Source organism: Panulirus ornatus, chromosome 46 (genome assembly GCF_036320965.1).
Source record: "Panulirus ornatus isolate Po-2019 chromosome 46, ASM3632096v1, whole genome shotgun sequence".
Classification (NCBI taxonomy): Eukaryota; Metazoa; Arthropoda; class Malacostraca; order Decapoda; family Palinuridae; genus Panulirus; species Panulirus ornatus.
In genome coordinates this window covers 34,035,843-34,059,313 of record NC_092269.1, presented here as the reverse complement: position 1 = coordinate 34,059,313, position 23,471 = coordinate 34,035,843, and the positions used below count along the sequence as shown (strand labels likewise).

General features: G+C 46.8%; 1 protein-coding gene across 16 annotated transcripts in view; it reads right to left on the bottom strand.

Moving 5' to 3' along the window:
* The window catches only part of LOC139763209 (uncharacterized), a 708,912-nt gene that overhangs the window by 174,398 nt on the left and 511,043 nt on the right, over positions 1–23,471 (bottom strand). For all 16 annotated transcript variants that reach the window (XM_071688990.1, XM_071688991.1, XM_071688992.1 and 13 more), the window contains exon 4: positions 17,258–17,300. In XM_071688990.1, the coding sequence (XP_071545091.1) occupies positions 17,258–17,300 (43 nt within the window). The remainder of the gene's footprint in view (positions 1–17,257; positions 17,301–23,471) is intronic.

The window sequence follows — 23,471 nt, the reverse complement described above, 5'->3', positions numbered from 1 at the left end:
TCTCTTTGAGTAATCCAGACGCGCTTCGTGATACACCCAGTAAATGACTTTCAAAAGAGTGTTAAGGCCCTTTGTTAACTCACCCCCCCTAACTCAAAAGGCTAATCCTTCCTTAAATAACGAATAACTGCCGTGTTATCGTACAGATGGAGGGGTAGGGTGAGGTGTTTCATCAGTTATCGACACCCCAGGAGTAGAAATTGGAAAAAAAAATAAAGAAGTGCTCAGAAAATGGGTTAATCCATCATACTCAACCAGCTATCATACCAAATGGGGTTGATTAACATTGGAGGATCCACTCTCGTACACCTGGGGGCTTTGAACACCATAATAAGAGGATTACAACAGTGCTCAAAAATATATACATATATCAACCATGGCACACAGGGAGTTACCTTATTGCACTAAAGAGATTACATTACCCTTGAGGATTCTAATCAAATTGCCTCGTAAGTTGTCACCACAACTCCCGAGGCTAATCCATCGTAACGACAGTTCACCTCAAATATGATTATAACGTACAAGGTCACTGCTCTCAAAGGGGTGAAAGTAATTCAAGAAGATGTTAAAGTAATTCAAGATGTTAAGGTAATTCAAGAAGATGTTAAGGTAATTCAAGATGGTAAGGTAATTCAAGAAGATGTTAAGGTAATTCAAGATGTTAAAGTAATCCAAGATGGAGGAAGACTGATGGGAGACAGCAGGGGCTTTGGGCGGGTGTCACAGGTCGGCTGGGGAGAGGAAGGGACGTGAAAGGGGCGGTGACAGAGAGGCTGGGATGTCCAGGGGCGGCAGCCACAGGGACGGGCGGCGGTGACCTGTGGTGACCTTTGACCCCTGACCCCACACACCCGTGCCCACGCCCACTCTCTATCCACCCGAGGAACTCTCGAGTCTACCCGCTCTCTATACCCGCGCCCTCTACGAACTCAGACCGATGGCAGGTATCCTTCGAACTCAGACCGATGGCAGGTATCCTTTGAACTCAGACCGATGGCAGATATCCTTCGAACTCAGACCGATGGCAGATATCCTTCGAACTCAGACCGATGGCAGGTATCCTTTGAACTCAGACCGATGGCAGATATCCTTCGAACTCAGACCGATGGCAGGTATCCTTCGAACTCAGACCGATGGCAGGTATCCTTTGAACTCAGACCGATGGCAGATATCCTTCGAACTCAGACCGATGGCAGATATCCTTCGAACTCAGACCGATGGCAGATATCCTTCGAACTCAGACCGATGGCAGGTATCCTTCGAGTGCAACGACACATACACATTTCAGGGGCTTGAGACTACTCCACCATCCTTAAAGGAAGTCCAGTAATCGCACAGCCATTACTTACGAAGGATGAAAAAGGAGTTTTGGGGAAAAGCATAGCAAGTACAAAAAGACACAAACATTCAACTCTTCATAAACAGTTCCGCGACTAACTGGCACAAACCTGTTTTCTATGAATACAATCTGAATATCTTTAAAACAGTTTTTCCAATACATGAAATATATATATATATATATATATATATATATATATATATATATATATATATATATATATATATATATATATGGTTTTGGACAATCACATGTTTACCAAATGGCGTCCTAGCTTCGTCTCTTCGATGTATATCAACTGACTGTTACATTTCTCTCTTGTGTCTCCCCTGATGATGTGATCATTACACGAAAGTGCACTTGGGAACTTTTCGTGTTTCATTTTCCCCGTGGACTCATAGGAATATATATATATATATGAAGGAATTTGCCACATATAAGGGAAGGTCCTTAGAATCACGAACTTCGAAGTCATTTACGTTGTTAAGTTTGGAAGTGTTACAATGTCCAGAACTTTAAAAAAAAAAAAACTTCTCCGTTTTGTATAGTGCATACGCTACTGGTCCTCACGGCCATCACCTCTGCTTCATCACCGGCCTTCCGCATCACTTGCACCAACGACCAACTATTTCTAACGCTCGCATCAATGGAAAGTACACGATTACCTCTCTCTCTCTCTCTCTCTCTCCTCAACCCACAGCATCTGGAGCTGCCTCTCTCTCTCTCTCTCTCTCCTCAACCCACAGCATCTGGAGCTGCCTCTCTCTCTCTCTCTCCTCAACCCACAGCATCTGCAGCTGCCTCTCTCTCTCTCTCTCCTCAACCCACAGCATCTGGAGCTGCCTCTCTCTCTCTCTCCTCAACCCACAGCATCTGGAGCTGCCCCCTCTCTCTCTCTCTCTCTCTCTCTCTCTCCCTCTCTCTCTCGGATTGGCTGGTTGGCTAGCCGAACCGGTTGTGGTTATAAAGGGGAGGGGTAGGGTCCGTTCAGAACCCTCCACTCCCAGGGGTGGGGTGTGGGAGGAGGAAGGGGGGGTCATTCATTCGGGCCACTCATCGTCATTTTCTGACCCACCGAAATCGGGAGAGTTGGGAGCACCTTCTTCAGGTGTGCCGGGCCACTTCCAGCGCCGTGTACCACACTCCCGCTGTAGAAGAAAAAGAAGAAAAAAAAAGGGGAGGGGGAAAGAGGGGAAAGATCACATATTGACCGGTGTTCAACCCCCTCAACTCGTTCAAAGCAGGACCCCTTCCTCCCCTCACTACATCTAACTACCAGAGAACTCTTTCACTTCCCTCCCTTCAAACAAGGACTGGATTGAAGGACCCCTTCCTCCCCTCACTACATCTATCTACCAAGTAACTTATTCACTTCCCTCCCTTCAAACAAGGGCTGGACAATTGCAATTACGATCTAACGAGCCTGTAACACCTCCAAACCGGCAAACTAGGATAAACTAGCCCCATTCCCTGTAAACTAGACCAGCTAGTAATACGCTCTGTAAATACGACCAACTAGTAATACGCTCCGTAAATACGACCGGCTAGTAATACGCTCTGTAAATACGACCAGCTAGTAATACGCTCTGTAAATACGACTAGCTAGTAATACGCTCTGTAAATACGACCAGCTAGTAATACGCTCTGTAAATACGACTAGCTAGTAATACGCTCTGTAAATACGACCAGCTAGTAATACGCTCTGTAAATACGACTAGCTAGTAATACGCTCTGTAAATACGACCAGCTAGTAATACGCTCTGTAAATACGACTGGCTAGTAATACGCTCCGTAAATACGACCGGCTAGAAATACGCTCTGTAAATACGACCAGCTAGTAATACGCTCTGTAAATACGACTAGCTAGTAATACGCTCTGTAAATACGACCAGCTAGTAATACGCTCTGTAAATACGACCAGCTAGTAATACGCTCTGTGAATACGACTAGCTAGTAATACGCTCTGTAAATACGACCAGCTAGTAATACGTAAATTCTGTAAGCTTACGTAAACGTAACACGATCACAAGTTGTGAGATGATTCCACACGCCATTGCAATCTGTCTTGACGAGTCTTACGTCATTACGGCCTTTTGCGTGCCTCTGTACTCGCCATCAAATTCTAAGTCAGACACAACAAATAGACGTGCGTCTGTGTGTCATATCTACAATGCCCTCCTTTCTCTCACAATGTCGTTGAACTCACGAAACGCTAATCGCCTCGTTAACAAAACGCTAAAACAATACTTTACGGCGCGTCGTTAAGCTCTTAAATAAGGGGAGGGGAAAAAGCGAAATAAACTAAAGTTTTAACGGTCAGCTGCCTCCTATCCGGGTCAGATCGTGTTGACTGTCTTTAACTCCGGGTCACACAAGAGCGTTCCGCCCAGTGATTCTCCATATATATATATATATATATATATATATATATATATATATATATATATATATATATATATACATATATATATATATACCAAATGGCGTCCTAGCTTCGTCTCTTCGATGTATATCAACTGACTGTTATATTTCTCTCTTGTGTCTCCCCTGATGATGTGATTATTACACGAAAGTGCACTTGGGAACTTAACGTGTTTCATTTTCCCCGTGGACTCATAGGAATATATAAATAAATAATATATATATATATATATATATATATATATATATATATATATATATATATATATATATATATATATATAAAACGATGCTTTTTAACGATGCTTTTTCTATCAAAAAATCAAGAAGCCTAATTCTGTTTCTCCAACAGTAAATGACAGATGTTTGGCAACAGATGCTGCGGTAGCTGGCCTTCCCCCACCTTCCCACACAGGGTTATCGCTTCTACTCATCACCATCACAGATAAGAAACATTCATAGAAACGGTGTAATCTGGCACCTCAAAACCAACCCACCCAACCCAACACCTTGACCAGATCAATGGCTCGTGTGGCTCGTCTCTCTTCTTCTACAGCCTTCTGCAAACGGTCTTCAAGGAAATAAAGTCATAAAAAGGCCCTCATAAAAAAAGGCCCCCCCAGTCAGGCCCTCCAGTTTCCCGGTCCTCTCTTCCCTACAGCCTTCCTGCAAATGGTCTTCAAGGAAATAAAGCCATAAAAAGGCCCTCATAAAAAAGGCCCCCCCAGTCAGGCCCTCCAGTGTCCTGCAGAAGTGCTCATGGATTTCACCAGGTTTCCACCAATCTCTCTCTTCGATCCTTGGCGCTCTCTGCTCGCCCCACTCACACACACACCACACAGACCGCTCGTGGGGGAGACAATCATGGAGAATGCCTCTTCCTTTACACTCCAGAGAAGGAGGAGGAGGAGGAGGAGGAGGAGGAGGAGGAGGAGGAGGAGGAGGAGGAGGAGGTGGTGGTGGTGGAGGTGGAGGGGTGAACGCTGATATCTGTCTCTCCCTCACTCCCTTCCAGGATATCCTTGAGGACTTGACGTGCCCAGATGTGGCTGGCTGGTTTTCACTCACGTTCCTCTCCCCCGAAAAAAAACACACTCAGGAAGGGTTTGAGGATCTGTCGAAGGATGAGGAGGAAAACCGGTTTCTGGCGAGTCCTCCTCGATGTCTTCCAATCCTCTGCAGCGGCTTTTGTTTCCCTCCCACCCAGGAGGTTCTCAATGCTGCCTAACGACCAGAAAATGCACTCAGGAGTTCACGAAAGAGGAGTGAGGCGGTCTGGGAGGGGAGGGTGGGAAAAAATTCATTTACTTTCTTCGACATATAACGTGACTGGGATGATTTTCAGCACCTGACGTCGACAATGAAAATCCATGAATTCCACCTCTGGCCTCAGAAGACATATGTGCCTTTATATATATATATATATATATATATATATATATATATATATATATATATATATATATATAGCGAGTCAAAAACGCGATCCTGAAAAAAGTTTTAAATGCTCAAGGTAGTCTAAGTATTCCTCTCTCTCTCTCTCTCTCTCTCTCTCTCTCTCTCTCTCTCTCTCTCTCTCTCTCACACACACACACACACTATCAGTTGCTTTCACACACACAGAAAGAGCACTCAGGACTTCCGTAAGCCCGATATGGACGGGGGGAGAGGCGGGCTTTTACTGCCGTACCGGAGTGTTCCGAAATCCATGAAACGTTCGAAAACCAATACTTTACCGGTGATAAATATTTGTCTTCGGATCCAAACTGTTGTCGCCTCTTTTTTTTTTTTTCTTTTGAAGACGCAGATGAGACGACCAGCTGTTGTTAGTGCCCAACTACACCCGAGGCTGGATATTTCTTTCCTTAACAAGCACATCACGAATCGTTAGCTCTTGGAGCATGACGCGTGTGTGTGTGTGCGTGTGCGTGTGTGTGTGTGTGTGTGTGTGACCCTTGAGCCACGACGGCACGACCCCTGGAGTAAACGAGGCGTCGACAGCCCTCTGACCTGACCCTTAAGTCAGTCATACCCATTGGTCGTACACGTCAGCCTCAAGGGGGGTCGTACCGTCGTGCTCAAGGGGGAGGATCGTACCGTCGTGCTCAAGGGGGGGATCGTACCGTCGTGCTCAAGGGGGGGATCGTACCGTCGTGCTCAAGGGGGATCGTACCGTCGTGCTCAAGGGATCGTGCTCAAGGGGGACCATACCGTCGTGCTCAAGGGATCGTGCTCAGGGGGGACCATACCGCCGTGCTCAAGGGGGATTGTACCGTCGTGCTCAAGGGGTCGCATCGTTCAAATTCCTCCTCAAGTCGAGGCGTCGACGGGCCTCTTGAGGGCAACAAAGGCGACCAAACGTGACCCCTCAGGGCTTCCTGGTGGAGGTGTGACCGACGGGCCCAAACTTACTGACACCCAACATGAAAATCACTTGCGAAAACCCTCGGAGGACGAAGAGCACACCCGAGCCGATCCTTTTTACTGCCCCGTGTTCCAATCCTGTTAACATAAGAACGCAGTAATGATCTCGCACAAGTGTTCGTGGCTCTTGAAACCCCTTCTTATGATCCATTTTCTTTTTCCACGCTGGGTGTGGGGGGGAAAAAAGAAATGCGTCTGTGATAACACAGTTTCGCTGGAGGAGCCGTGTATTTCAGGGTTCTCTCTCTCTCTCTCTCTCTCTCCTAAGAATTCGGGAACCGTGAACAATGACGCGAGATGGAAACCCTCGTCAGGTGTTTTCAGGAGTGGCTGGCAAGCAGGAAACGCGATGCCAAGTCTCAAAAAGCACAAACCTGACCCCTCCTCTTTTCGCTTACTTCCCACACACACACACACACACACGTTTCTCTCAGCCAACAAGATATTAATCAAATATTTATATCCCTGGGGATAGGGGAGAAAGAATACTTCCCACGTATTCCCTGCGTGTCGTAGAAGGCGACTAAAAGGGGAGGGAGCGGGGGGGCTGGAAATCCTCCCCTTTCGATTTTTTTTTTAATTTTCCAAAAGAAGGAACAGAGAAGGGGGCCAGGTGAGGATATTCCTTCAAAGGCCCAGTCCTCTGTTCTTAACGCTACCTCGCTAACGCGGGAAATGGCGAATAGTTTGAAAGAAAGAAATTTATAACATCAACACACCGTGACAGTTTGGTTGATCATCTTCTGCATCGCATGGTAATGATGTCTGCGCTAACTTCACTTTAACTATCTTCTCTACAATCACATAGATTACGAAATTACATGAAACATTCCTGTCCCTAAGCAGATACCTTTGTCAAAGACCATCAGGTCACCTGTGATCTGGCTTTCCCATGTACTGTCCTCCAGCAGAGAACCCCTCGCGACAGACCATCAGGTCTTCTTTTACTTGGTCTTCCCAGGGGCTCTTCCCCAGCAGATAACCGCCGTCACAGACCATCAGGTCTTCTGTTACTTGGCCTTCCCATGTACTGTCCTCCAGCAGAGAAAACTCATCGCAAACCATCAGGCCTTCTGTTATCTGGCTTTCCCCTGTCTGTGTATGGTTCGTGACAGGTCACAGCCACGCTGGAGCTAAGACAAAACAACACTACTTTCTACCTTACAGCCTAAACAAACATTTAAGTGTGTTGTGAGTGCCTTGAGAGTGGTGTGTGGCTGATACGCTCCCCTGATCACCCTATGTGTCATGGGAGCTTTGGGTGATACACTCCCCACGCTTTACTGGGAGCTCTTACACTTCCCTCCCACCCCCATGTGTCACGAAAGCCTTGGGGTGATACACTCCTCCCATCACCCCATACGTCACGAAAGCCTTGGGGTGATACACTCCTCCCATCACCCCATACGTCACGAAAGCCTTGGGGTGATACACTCCTCCCATCACCCCATACGTCACGAAAGCCTTGGGGGTGATACACTCCTCCCATCACCCCATACGTCACGAAAGCCTTGGGGTGATACACTCCTCCCATCACCCCATGTGTCACGAACGCCTTGGGGTGATACACTCCTCCCATCACCCCATACGTCACGAAAGCCTTGGGGTGATACACTCCTCCCATCACCCCATACGTCACGAAAGCCTTGGGGTGATACACTCCTCCCATCACCCCATACGTCACGAAAGCCTTGGGGTGATACATTCCTCCCATCACCCCATACGTCACGAAAGCCTTGGGGTGATACACTCCTCCCATCACCCCATACGTCACGAAAGCCTTGGGGTGATACACTCCTCCCATCACCCCATACGTCACGAAAGCCTTGGGGTGATACACTCCCCCATACGTCACGAAAGCCCTGGGGGTGATACACTCCTCCCATTACCCCATACGTCACGAAAGCCTTGGGGAGATACACTCCCCAATCACCCATACGTCACGAAAGCCTTGGGGTGATACACTCCCCCATACGTCACGAAAGCCTTGGGGGTGATACACTCCTCCCATTACCCCATACGTCACGAAAGCCTTGGGGTGATACACACCTCCCTCCCACCCCCATGTGTCACGAAAGCCTTGGGGGTGATACACTCCTCCCATCACCCCATACGTCACGAAAGCCTTGGGGTGATACACTCCTCCCATTACCCCATACGTCACGAAAGCCTTGGGGTGATACACTCCTCCCATCACCCCATGCGCCACCGGGGCCCACGGATGATACACTCCCCATGTATTGTGGGCGTTCATGGCCTAGTACAGCGGGGAGAAAGTCCGATCATCTGACAATATACTCCCTCATGAGCTACAGGCATTACTCGTTCCCCTCCGGTGGGGAGGAGATGGGCAGACCGCCAGCTGACCTTGGGGAATCAGTGACCCCTGGTGACCCGACCTGACCCTGGGAGACCACTAGGACGAGGACGACCCCCGCCAGTGCCATCTCCACTTTCCACTCTGACCACGAGCAGCGACGGTGGAGGTTGTTGGAGAGGAGGAGTTGGGAGGTGTCGGGTGTTGGGGAGGTCAATTGGTGGAGACGTGGCATGGGGGAAGGTGCTGGAGGTGAAACTCTAATATCAGAGGCGTAGAATGGGGGAAGGGGAGGGCTGGAAGGAAGAAATCGCTCTGGGGGGCGAGAAGATAACGAGAGAGAGAGAGAGAGAGAGAGAGAGAGAGAGAGAGAGAGAGAGAGAGAGAGAGAGAGAGAGAGAGAGAGAGAAACAACTCTAATATTAGAGACTGGGGTGTAGAATGGGGGAGGAAGAGGAGGGGAGGGGGAAGGAAGAAATCGCTCTGGGGGGGGCGAGAAGATAACGAGAGAGAGAGAGAGAGAGAGAGAGAGAGAGAGAGAGAGAGAGAGAGAGAGAGAGAGAGAGAAGGGGGGCAGCAGCACATGTAGTGCATAAGAAGCTTTTAGGGTGAAGGGCAGGAGTGTCTTCTTCACTTTCACCGGTCACGACCCGCGTGACACACGGACGACCCGGGGGCTGGCTCGGGCCCGGGACCAGGTGGCCCGGCCCGGGACACAGGCAGGAGGTGACCTCACTGTGCTGTCCCGGCCCGGGACAGCACAGAAGACGTTGGGGATGGACAGGTCAGCATGGGACACACACACACACACACACACACACATATATATATATATATATATATATATATATATATATATATATATATATATATATATACATAGATAGATAGATAGATAGATAGCGTTAAGAGGTTGGCCTTGATTAGGGCCTCAGCTGCCCGTGTCATCTCAGCTAACACAAAAAAAAAAAAACATTAAGCTGCCTCGAAAATTGCAAAACACGAATAAAAAAAAATAATGGAAAAATGAAAAATACTATAAAAAATATTTAACACTAAGACTCACGAGACGAAAAGGATAGACAACAGACGAAAAAGAAACGCCAGAAATAAACCTTTTTTTTTTTTTTTCCAAACAAGCGGTTACGAGGAAACTGATTACAGCAATAAACAAGACAAACAAACAAACAAACAAACAAAAAATGGTGGGAGCGCTGGGCTGGTTGCAGTGGTCCCGCTTGCTCGGATGGCTGGGGGGCGGGCGGGGGGGCGGGCGTCGTCGCTGCCCGCCAACGGGGGCAAAAGAGAGCACCGCCGCCCGCGCCCTACAGCCGCCACCAACCCACTCCCCACATAACACTTGGAAGGGGTTATCAGGCGCTTGCCTCCCTGCCTGTCTCCCTCCCTGTCTACGCTAAACCCGATGTTTATTAAGCAACTTCTGTTCTATAAACCGGACGATGGAAACATGAATTCTTTGGGATCCCAAAATGTGTCTATCTTCGTCAACAACTTGTTGCGAATTGGACGCTGGAAACGAGATTTCGTCTGGGTAGCCAACGCTGTGTGAGTTCCTAGTATACGGTGCCCAGCACTGTTCTCTTCACACTATCTGAGCCATGGTTTAAACATCTCTGTCGTCGACCACTCCCTGTGAACCTGCAGCGGGTGTACATTTCACACCGACGTTGGCTGTAACATAAATATTACATCAGTTACGACACGTCTAAATGAATAATTCATGCGAATTACAATGGTTTATTTATACATTTAGATTTAACAAAACAGCTTTCAGAAGAGGGGATTTGTTATGCCTTGATTTTTTGCATAGAGTAGAATTGTAAAATTCAGTTCGTTTGCTGCTGGGTTACAAGAAATATCTTTTTCTGTTTCTTTTTGTTTTATATATTACCAGCAGATGCTGGGGAAACGCTGACCAACTGAACTTCCCCTCTAAGACCCAGAACTGAGCAGACGCTACGAAAATAACAAATTACTTAGTCTTTCGTCGGAGAACGGCGGAATGACACTGTTCAGTGGTCTAAGCACTAAGTCCCGCCAATTTTCCCTCTTCATACCTCTCACATTACCGGCACAACCTTGCCCCCACACCACCAACATATATCCCCCAAAGTATATCACCCCAACAGCCAGCAATTTCTATTCTGCCACGGGAAACTCGTGTGAGTTATTTGGCGACTGTGGAAGGGGGATCTCTGGACAGCCTCTTTGAACTAGTGATGGAAAGCAGTACAGACGTGTAACGTAACGAGTGTCTTCCAGGCTTCTTGGCGATGCAATACAAAAATGCACGGCTAAACTTTAAGTCTGTACTTTCCTCTCCCACTAAATATTCGTCACAACGCACATCTAACAAGCTTGTTATGACCGTCGTCAGATTTTGTTAGCCTGCCACTATGTGTCTTAACGGTTGTAAAAACGCCCCTGTCAACATCAAAACAGCGTCAGGGTGGTCAACACCGTTTTGCTATGATTCAGGTAACATCAACACTAAAGTCCCTTGTGTCAGCTGTGTTCAGTATGATCTCCAGATGACGTGGTCAACAGCTTGGATGTCAGTATGGTCTACAGATGGTAAACAAGAGGTGCTTTCATGTCGTCAATAATGTTAATTACGACCAGAATCACAACAGCTGGTCTTCACGTCGAAAGCCTAGGCATGATGATACACACTTTTGTGCCAGCTTTTACGTCAACTGGATGAGTGTGACCTACATGAAAATAACAACAGGCGGTCAACCATGTAACTATCACCTAAACGACCATGATAACAGGTGGTCTTCGTGCCAACAGGACGCTGTAAACCCGTGGGTGACACTGCAAAACTAGTTACGACCCAATTCTCCAATTGAAGGACGTCTCGTTCGATTTACCTCCGTCTCGAGCTGTGTTTGAAAGGTAAGGTTATACGACGGTGACAAAGATTGCACTGCAGTCGATGATTACACAGCTTCCAGGCGTTACATCTGAAATGACCTGATCACCAGTATCTCTAACTATGATCGTGTACTTACAAGCGAACGACACTAACGCACGATGCGAAAATCACAACGTATAATACACCGGGTCGAGCACGACGCCCCGGGGTGGTGGAGGAGGAGGAGCAGCAACAGCAACAACAGTAGCAGAAAGTCGCGTATGGAACGGAACTGAAAATCCACTGAAACTCACCAAACGCTGAGGTAAGCAAGTAAAAACCAACAGGGGGTAATATCTTCACCCGTGGTCTCCCGCAGCCCCGTGTCCGCCGCTCCTCCTCTCTCCTGATTCATTCTGCAATCAAACGGGGGCGCGCGGACAAGCCAGCAGCATCGCCTTGGTTAAGTATCGCGCTAGCGTTTTTTAGATACACCAGGCGCTCACAGGTACACACACGGTCTTACACACACCTGCAGCGCCTGAATACACCACCACACGAGCAACATACGAATTTATTTTATACTCCGACAATCGACCACGCTGATAAACCCCACATGACTTGGGTGGGTAACTGACGAGACAACGTGGGGAGGATGGGAGGGTGAGGGGAAGAGCCAAACTCACTCCGGTCTGACATCAAAACGGCCGCTAGGCGACCAGCGATACCGCTGCTCCTCCTCCTCCTCGGCTCGCGTCTCCCGGCTGACCGTCATACCAATGCCTTTGTGACTCTTGTAAAATGTTTTCATTAAACGCATGATTTTAGATTCTCAGGAGGCAAGGCGGAGTTGGAGCCTATGTGTGGCAAGGATTCGGTCGTGTGTGTGTGTGTACACGGGATCCTGCAGTATGTTAAGCTCCCAGAACTCTCGCTAACCTTGCAATGCCTTCGCTGGCTCCTCCGTAAAGTTTTCATGAAACAATTTATATTCTCAAACATTCTAGAGTTCTAAATCATACGTAGGAGGGACTGGAACATGAGTGTGTGGCCCTGCGGGACTGCTTAAGCGGAAAACAATGGTACGAGCCTATGAGAATACACGTCCAGCTTGACTTCTTCCTAGGTTTTCATTATATATGGGAAGGATATATTCATCCCTGTCTTCAAAGACAATTAACTTTTCATTCAACTACTTTTCCTAATCTTCCTCATGGTGTTATTTACGTTATCCTGTAGATAAATATAATGATAATTCTACCCTCTATCAATCCTTTCTTAGACATTCTCTCTCTGTATCTCTGCCACGCCCCACGTCTCCTCCACACCGCACCAACCCTTCGGGCTGTGAACCTCGCTCCTACCGGAGGTACTTCGCCCCTGGGTGCACAAAACCCTTATCCCCTCCTCCTTTAATTTAAAGACCGGGTGCTGGGACATCGCCAGGTGGCGCGGTGTGGTTGGTAAATCTCCGTTGTGTGCGTGAGATGCCTTCCCTAGAAGAGCGCTCCCTCGCAACCACTCCCTCACCCTCCCTCACACAGTGTGTGTGTGTCCCCAGCAGGTGGCTGGTGGCTCTCGCCCTCACACCGCACACCATTACCCACTTACCATACAATACTCGGAGGAGAGGGAACTGCGCAATGGCATGAATGGTTTCTCGTGAACGTATGTGTACTTTTTTTTTCTCTTCTTTTACACACTCATAATACGTAAGCTGTTCTATGTCTCCGTCGGTGTTTATGATGTGAGTGAAGAATTGTGAGTTGCATTCTGAGTTGGTATATTTTCTTTCGGCATCTGTTGCGCATCTCTCAATGACTTTACTGATGTAAAGTTTGCTGATCCGTAAACCCGACGGTTGAAAACAAAATACCGGGCTAGTATTTCGAAACATGGATTCCGCACTGTTTCTAGATGGAAGTGGTGAAAAGTATATATATATATATATTGAACCGTATTCAGTCCACTGATGTCCAGAATATATATATATATATATATATATATATATATATATATATATATTATATAAATATATATACATTATATCTAGTATACTTAACCGCTGTCTCCCGCGTTAGCGAGGTAGCGCAAGGAAACAGACGAGGAAATGGCCTGGCCCAACCCACATACACATGTATATACATAAATGCCCACACACGGACATATAAATATACATTTCAACGCACACACACACACACACACACATATATATATATATATATATATATATATATATATATATATATATATATATATATATATATATTTGAAAACAAAACCCAAAAAATTCAACAAGGAGTCTGCAGCTTAAGAAGGATACGTGAACAATACCTTTTTGCTCCAGTCAGCTCTGTATCAGTCCTGAAATCTGAACCAACCACCACAGGACGAAAATGCCACAGAGCATTTCAACTCTTTTTTTATATATATTCTTTTCTTTTTTCCTTTTAAACTACTCGCCATTTCCCGCGCCAGCGAGGTAGCGTTAAGACCAGAGGACCGGGGGGCCCCTGAGGGAACATCCTCACCTAGCCCCTTTCTCTGTTCCTTCTTTAGGAAAGTTAAAAAAAAAAAAACGAGAGGGGAGGATTTCCAGCCCTTCGCTCCCAATATAGATAAATAAGTTTAAATGAGGATTTCCAGCCCCCCCCTCCCAATATATATATATATATATATATATATATATATATATATATATATATATATATATATATATATATATATATACATATATATATATATATATTCATATACATAAGTTTAAATGAACAGAAGACAGCGACGAGTTGGCGATCAACCAGACGGTTAGGAACTTCGGCTCCGCCCACCCCGCACGCACTCTTGACATATGTTTGAGCTGTTCCTCCCTCCTTCCTTCCCCCCCATCACCAAAAAATAAAAGATACAACGGTTCGCGGCAAGTCACCCTCTCTGATATAATGATGTATGCTCTTAGCACAAGAATTCTGACACGATTAAATCTTGGCCAAACACCGGACTACCCCTTATAGGGCCACGGGCAATTAAACACCAGATAAAATGAACTGAAGCATTAAGAGACATGCAAACCCTGGCTACCAATGATTGCCAACGACAGGTTGGCTTCATATATATATATATTTTTTTGGCCATTGATAACGAAATGAGTCAGATGTGAAGACGTGCGCCTGAGGGGGGGAAAAATAAGAAGCTGGGATTTCTAATTATATAATAATCGTACATCCATCAAAGTCTAGAGTAATAAGAAACGAGATGTGCCTTCCAATTTAAAAATTTACTGATACGTTCAATTCTAGTATTGGCGGAGAGCTCTGGCGTTTTGGAGGCGCGACTTCTTCAATAAAAGTGGAGATGAAGCGATATTTAGCGACATTTTTTTTCTTTTACAAACACTGAAGTCCCGGGCCTTAGACAAAAGCAACGATTGGGGGGAGCACTGTTTCGTAATTACCAGCGTGCATAATCGGTAAGTCTTCCGCTGTAACGTAATCCGGAATGGTACCGCTGTGCCGTAACTTGTAACGCTACGCTGTACCGTAACTTGTAACGCTACGCTGTATCGTAACTTGTGACGCTACGCTGCACCGTAACTTGTGATGCTACGTGTACCGTAACTTGTAATGCTCCGCTGTACCGTAACTTTTGACGCTACGCTGTACCGTAACTTGTGACGCTACGCTGTACCGTAGCTTGTGACGCTACGCTGTACCGTAACTTATGACGCTACGCTGTACCGTAACTTGTAACGCTCGGCTGAATCGTAAGCTGTAAATACCTCGTGGCGCACCTTAACCATCACCCTCTGCCACTGCGTCATATCGTAAACATCAACGTAACACTGACGTAACTCCTTCAACGGTAAGGGAACCAATTTCTTAAGCGTACGACACTTAACGACTTTTCTGTCAATCCGAATTTGATATCCTATATCTATAGTTGCTCCAGGAAACATCTTAACACTTAACTTCCCAGCTACAAAGCCTCCAGCACACTGTGGTTGCGCGCTACTTCCCGTAGCAGGGTAATGATGGTCCCTGGAGACTGTATGCTCTGTGTCACAGCCCTCCCCCCTGAAGAAAAAAAAGGGGTGGCCTTTTCACTCGCTGTGTTTAACACTCACAAAGGCTATAGTCTTATGAGGGTGACAGAGAATCTCAAAGGTCGACTGCTGGGCCATTTAACGACGACTTGAAAATACTGGTTCTAATGGACGAATCTACGTACGTTGCTGGAATTAATTTGATAACTGAATACACCATCTTGTTATTATCATAATATATGGATATACGATCCTTGGAAATATTATGAAAGTATGTTCTTGGAAAGTGTCTTCATATATGAGTATACGATATTGGGAAAATATCACGATGTATGGAACGTACGATCTTGGAATATTCTTATTGTAAGAATATTCTATCTTGCTTCATGTATGAATATATTACGATTATCTTAATGATTTTATGACAGCTTAACACATACTCTAAATGTGGAATATTTGAAAGCCATTCAACCATAATAAAAAATTAAGTTGAATTTCCTTAAGCAAGATAGAACGACCCTTGAGGACGACGGTACGACCCTTGAGCACGACGGTACGACCCTTGAGCACGACGGTACGACCCTTGAGGGCGACGGAACGACCCTTGAGCACGACGGTACGACCCTTGAGGGCGACGGTACGACCCTTGAGCGCGACGGTACGACCTTTGAGCACGACGGTACGACCCTTGAGCGCGACGGTACGACCCTTGAGCACGACGGTATGACCCTTGAGCACGAGGGTACGACCCTTGAGCACGAGGGTACGACCCTTGAGCACGAGGGTACGACCCTTGAGCACGACGGAACGACCCTTGAGCACGACGGTGCGACCCTTGAGCGCGACGATACGACCCTTGAGCGCGACGGTACGACCCTTGAGCAAGACAGAAGAACGACTCTTGGGTATAACGCTCCGGGTTATATGACAAGGGAGCATACCCAGGGATAGTATACCGTCGTTCTCAAAGGGTTCAATATTGATAAGACAGCATACGTTGCGTTCTACCAGAACCCTGGTATACCCTTGGTATACCCTTGATATACGAAACCCATAAGACAAGTTATTAAAGCAAACCTCTGAAATATACCACGTACTTGAAATACGGAAATTAATAAGAGGTTATTAAACCAACCTGATTCATAACATACATCTCATTCGAAGAACCGAAAAGTTAAACCAAGACCATAACATATAACCCACACTTAAACCGGAACCATTACATGTAAACCCAGAACTCAAGCAAACTTATCCGACTTACACATGCCACAAATATAAACCCAAAAGGAAGTTTTTACTCTTCTTTTTGAAACCCTATAACTCTTCACACACTTTACGTCTAAACCTTATATGAGAAAGAAACTCTACTTACGTCTTACCCTTACGAGAACCGACACTCTACTTACGTCTTGACCTTTACGAGGACAGACACTCTACTTACGTCTTGACCCTTGACCTTTACGAAGATAGGCACTCCACTTACGTCAAAACCTTTACGAGGACCGACACTCTACTTACGTCTTGACCCGTGACCTTTACGAGGACAGACACTCTACTTACGTCTTAACCTTTACGAGGACAGACTCTACTTACGTCTTGACCCTTGACCTTTACGAGGACAGACACTCTACTTACGTCTTGACCTTTACGAGGATAGACTCTACTTACGTCTTGACCCTTGCCCTTTACGAGGACAGACACTCTACTTACGCCTTGACCTTTACGAGGACCGACACTCCACTCACGTCATGACCTTTACGAGGACCGAACACTCCACTTACGTCTGACCACCAGGGTGACGCGTGGGCCACACGGCGCACCACACCCAACACTCACCTTTCAGTTGCTTCACGACCTTCTTCGTGGGGTCGAGCCAGTGCTGTGGGGGGAGAAAAAGGACACACTAGAGTCAAAAATATCTTTTTCTTCTTTCTTTTTTTTTCCTAACCTGAAATAATATAAATGATCGCTCGGCTTCCCGAAGTATATATATATATATATATATATATATATATATATATATATATATATATATATATATATATATACAAAAGAGGTTAAATACATCACTCAATGGATATGTGGAAATACATATATAGTTTCCTTGCGCTACCTCGCTAACGCGGGAGACGGCGTTTAAATATAATAATAATAATAATAATAATAATAATAATAATAATAATAATAATAACAATAATAATAATAATAATGAAGAAATTAAAAAGTGATGCAGGAGGAATGGAAATATATATGCCTCACCTTGTACGGTCGAGAACTCCAGCTGGCTGGCCATCTGGGGTGAGAGGAAGAGAAAATGAATGGAGAGAGAGAGAGAGAGAGAGAGAGAGAGAGAGAGAGAGAGAGAGAGAGAGAGAGAGAGAGAGAGAGAGAGAGAGAGAGAGAGAGTGTTTACAGAAAACGGGGGGTCTGGCTGGCCTCTGCTTTCATCATCACGCCTGCCACTCTCTATTTAATAAGTGATTGAAATCACTCCTAAATACCTACTCTAGAAAATAAACAAATACATAAATAAATAAACTAGAAGAAGTATAATTCTGATATGACGCTAAAGATAAAAGATTTAATTAAAAATAAATAAGGGAAGGAAAAGACTTTTTTTTGTGTGTGTGTGTGTGTGTGTGTGTGTGTGTGTGTGTGTGTGTGTGTGTGTGTGTGTGTGTGTGTGGGTATTGAGCAATCGTTGTGGTCAACACCCGCTCCATTGCCACAGTGGCAGTGTGCCCAAGAGTGAGATGAAGACACACTAGAGAGATACAGTCCTGTACTGTCTCTCCCACTGCACACAGCATACCACTGCATAGGTACTGTGTCTCTCCCACTGCACAGTATCGTCTCTCCCACTGCACAGCACTGAGTCTTCCACTGCACACAGCATACCACTGCACAGTACTCTGTCTCTCCCACTGCACACAGCATACCACTAGCATAGTACTGTGTCTCTCCCACTGCACAGTACTATCTCTCCCACTGAACACAACATCCCACTGCACAGTGCGATGTCTCTCCCTCGGCAAACAGCATCCCACTGCACAGTACTCTGTCTCTGCCACTGCACACAGCATCCCACTGCACAGTACAGTGTGTCTCCCACTGCACACTCCCCAACCAACTCTCAGTGCATTACCATGTAACACTGGACACACCACTCTCTCTCTCTCTCTCTCTCTCTCTCTCTCTCTCTCTCTCTCTCTCTCATGACATCTCCCATCTCCCGCTGCAATACACACACACACACTGAAAAAAAAAAAAAAATAGATAAAACGTAGTGACCCAATGCCCCTTCCCCCCACCCAAACGTCAAATCGAATTTACAATTACGAAAACGGGGGAAAAAAAAATCCCGAGTCGATCATAAATCTTGTTGTATTGTCTTTATGGGATATAACACACACACACACACACACACACACACACACGTGCCAATCCGAACCCCAAGCCAGGTAAGGGTCATGAACATGAGATCCCCACAAATACCTAATACCTTATAAATAAATGTACACTAGAGAGAGTAAATGAATTTAAGCGTATCTTATCCCCGACTCTCGTATTTCGTCAGAGTCTACCCTCAATTAGATTCCCGTAGCTCGTGAATTATACACGCAATCACAGCTATAAATTACGAGTATCATAAGGGGAAAAAAAACCACGAGATAATGCGTTACCGAGAACAGGCGGAAAATGAAGAGAGAAGAGATGGGGCGACATCGGGGTACGGAGACCCCCATCCTACACTCCTCAAACGACCAGACGACGTGGTAATTGAGATCACGCTGTGCCTGGGCGATACGCGTCCACCGCATGACGCAACGCACGCTCCGACCCGCTCAACCCGGCGAAGGAGGAACCTGACCTCATCCCGGCGAAGGAGGAGCCTGGCCTTAACCCGGCGAAGGAGGAGCCTGGCCTTAACCCGGCGAAGGAGGAGCCTGGCCTTAACCCGGCGAAGGAGGAGCCTGGCCTTAACCCGGCGAAGAAGGAGGAACCTGACCACAACCCGGCGAAGGAGGAACCTGACCTCAACCCGGAGAAGGAGGAACCTGACCTCAACCCGGCGACGGAAGAACCTGACCTCAACCCGGCGAAGGAGGAACCTAACCACAACCCAGCGAAGGAGGAAGAACCTGACCTCAACCCGGCGAAGGAGGAACCTGACCTCAACCCGGCGAAGGAGGAACCGTGAGGGGAGATGTGCCGAAGACGGAGGCATCAAAGAGAATGAGCAACACGGGGCAGGAGGTGTCACACAGGCCCAACACCGTATGATTAACAGAGGGCAGAGTATAGAGGAAACAGTGGTACTGGTGTAGCTACACGCGAGTCCGGGTGGGAGGAGGGAGGAACATTACACCAACCCCTTCACAGCACGATGGTGTGAGACTAGTACAAGACGGAACGATCCTTGAGTACGACCCTTGGGTATGTATGTCTGACATCCCCCAGGTCAAAGACAAGGGCGCCGTGGAAAGTGGGTCATACCGTCGTGTTTAAAGGCCGTACCGTCGTGTTTAAGGGTCGCACCTTCGTGTTTAAGGGTCGCACCGTCGTGTTTAAGGGTCGCACCGTCATGTTTAAGGGTCGCACCGTCGTGTTTAAGGGTCGCACCGTCGTGTTTAAGGGTCGCACCGTCGTGTTTAAGGGTCGTACCGTCGTGTTTAAGGGTCGCAGCGTCGGGTTAAGGATCGTACCGTCGTGGTTAAGGGTCGCACCGTCGTGTTTAAGGGTCGCACCATCGTGTTTAAGGGTCGCACCGTCGTGTTTAAGAGTCGCACCGTCGTGTTTAAGGGTCGCACCGTCGTGTTTAAGGGTCGCACCGTCGTGTTTAAGGATCGCACCGTCGTGTTTAAGGGTCGCACCGTCGTGTTTAAGGGTCGCACCGTCATGTTTAAGGGTCGCACCGTCGTGTTTAAGGATCGCACCGTCGTGTTTAAGGATCGCACCGTCATGTTTAAGGGTCGCACCGTCGTGTTTAAGAGTCGTACCGTCGTGTTTAAGGGTCGCAGCGTCGGGTTAAGGATCGTACCGTCGTGGTTAAGGGTCGCACCGTCGTGTTTAAGGGTCGCACCATCGTGTTTAAGGGTCGCACCGTCGTGTTTAAGGGTCGCACCGTCGTGCCCAAGGAGTTGGGCACCACTTTGGTGTTGGGAAGAACGAGCCACAAGACAAAAACATTGACGGATGACGGCACGAGGACGAGATGCGTCAACGATCGGTCGAGTTGTAACTTGAAAGGGATTCTCCACTCGAGGCAGGCAGGGAGGCTTATCGACCCACGGCGCGGATGACCGACCATATCCAGGTGAGAAAGAACCACTTGACAGACCCGCAAACACGAGGACCACGTAGGCTACATAGGACCACCCTACCCTGCAGGAGGAGGAGGAGGTGGTCGCCCTATTAACCCATCCTGGCGTTAACTGGCAGGTTCACGCCCACGGTCGGGTAGGCGTTAACCAAGGGCGTTAAGATACCCCTGGCGGGAGGGTTGGGGGTAAGGGAGTGAGCTGGAGCGCATGACGCGGGCTTTAACAAGGCTTGCCACTGCATCTCGCCTGCTGATTCGCTGCTCTGCCCAACCATCGCAACTGCCTCGCGGGATCCCGCTCCATCACCCTCTGCCGGCAACTGTGACCGAACTGACGGGAAAATAACCGCAGTAATAAGTAAAGTCGTCTGTGCGAATCTATTACAAAAAAAAAAAAAAAAAATGAAAAAACTCTATATAACTTTCTTTAACGAGAGAGAGAGAGAGAGAGAGAGAGAGAGAGAGAGAGAGAGAGAGAGAGAGAGAGAGAGAGAGAGAGAGAGAGAGAGAGAGAGAGAGAGAGATGAAGACAAGTTACGTCCACCAATCCACGAGAAAACTGACCTTAAAAAAAAAAAGGGGGGCATTTCAGAAGTAGATAAGAATGCATCCGTGGTAGTTATGGTCACGTGACCCGTGTCCGAGGGCGTGTCAACGACTGTTAACCGTCCTAACGGTCATTGCCCGCCGCCAACCGCTCGTACTTGGGGAGGGGGGAGACACACAAAGGATTGCATGTCTGCGTGTCGACCTTCAGGACCTGCTGGTGGGTACAAGGCTCAGGGTAGGTCGGTGATGCCCCAGCCAGCCAGCCAGCCAGGTGACTAATATGGTACAAACTCGGGTCGAGAGAGATCCCCCCGGAGAGTGACTGATGTACCTCTGGGGGGGTGAAGGACGGAGTCTTGGGGGACGGTACAAGGGGAGGGACTGATGACTGGGGGAGTGGGTCGGGTTGGCGATGACGAGCCACGGGGTAAGGAGAGGTACGCCGAAGGAGACATGGACGACAGGAAACGTATACAAAAAGAGTGGAAGTGAGACGAGAGACGAGAATGAACAACAGGGAAGCAAAAATACCGACGACCCCCCCTAGGGGCGAGCACGAAGAAGAAGAAGCAGAAGAGGAAGAAGAAGAAGAAGAAGAAGCAGAAGAGGAAGAAGAAGCAGAAGAAGAAGAAGAAGAAGAAGAAGAAGAAGAAGAAGAAGAAGAAGAAGAAGCAGAAGCAGAAGAAGAAGAAGAAGAAGCAGAAGAAGAAGAAGAAGAAGAAGAAGAAGAAGAAGAAGAAGAGGATGAAGAAGAAGAAGAAGAAGAAGAAGAAGAAGAAGAAGAAGAAGAAGAAGAAGAAGAAGAAGCAGAAAAAGAAGAAGAAGCAGCAGCAGCAGCAGCAGCAGCAGCAGAAGAAGAAGCAGAAGAAGAAGAAGAAGAAGAAGAAGAAGAAGAAGAAGAAGAAGAAGAAGAAGAAGCAGAAGAAGAAGAAGAAGCAGAAGAAGAAGAAGAAGAAGAAGAAGCAGAAGAAGTAGAAGAAGAAGAAGAAGAAGAAGAAGAAGAAGAAGAAGAAGAAGAAGAAGAAGAAGAAGAAGAAGAAGAAGAAGAAGAAGAAGAAGAAGAAGAAGAAGAAGAAGAAGAAGAAGAAGAAGAAGAAGAAGAAGAAGAAGAAGAAGAAGAAGAAGAAGAAGAAGAAGCAGAAGAAGCAGAAGAAGAAGAAGCAGAAGAAGAAGAAGCAGAAGAAGAAGAAGAAGAAGAAGAAGAAGAAGAGACGGGAGAGATTTATGAGAACAATACGAGGAGTGATTGAGAAAGACGGATGAGGAGAAACGAGCGTTCATAATAATGGGAAAAAGTGGGAATAAGGATAAGCCCGGTGATGGAGGAGGGACGAAGAAGATGAATATTAACACCTAAACGCGGCTCACCATCAAGACACCGAAGAGGGAGCAACAGAAGATATAGATAACTGAAGAATAATATTGTAACCAAACACCTTCATATATTTTGAATGTTAGAGACAAAAACCTTCATACCTTTTATCTCAAATAAGAAAGAAAGAAGGACATTAACGAGGAAGAAATGGCCACAAGGATCTGGCAGGACGAGACGAAATGTGTACCTGGCACGTAAACACGAGTTCACACGAGAAAGACAAAGACAAAACAGGGAGGGCCTGATTGAACCACGACTGGGTTGCCTGGTAAAGAAAAAGGAGAAAAAAAAAGTGGAAAAAAAAGGTGAGAAAAGAGAAAAAAAAGGATAAAATAATAGAGAACAAGAGGACAAAAACGATCCAAATACAGCTGGCGAAACAGGAGAGGAATCTCACACGTTAAGTTCGGTCCAGCCAACTTCATGGCGTCACACCAGGCCAGGCCAAGCCACACCGGGCGCGCCAGGCTAGGATAAGACCAACACCAGAGCTGCCTCTTATGGACGCCCCGCCGATACGGACGATAGTTGTGTACGTGGAGCAACGCACGACGTACGTTATGGGACGGACACGGGGGAAGGGGGGCACACAATGACACGTCCCTCACTTCGTGCACTGTCCAGCCAGGCGCAAACATGGGACAAATATCCCACGATATATATATATATATATATATATATATATATATATATATATATATATATATATATATATATATATATATATATATATTCCTGTGAGTCCACGGGGAAAACGAAACACGATAGATTCTTGTGTCCCCCCTGATGATGTGATTATTACA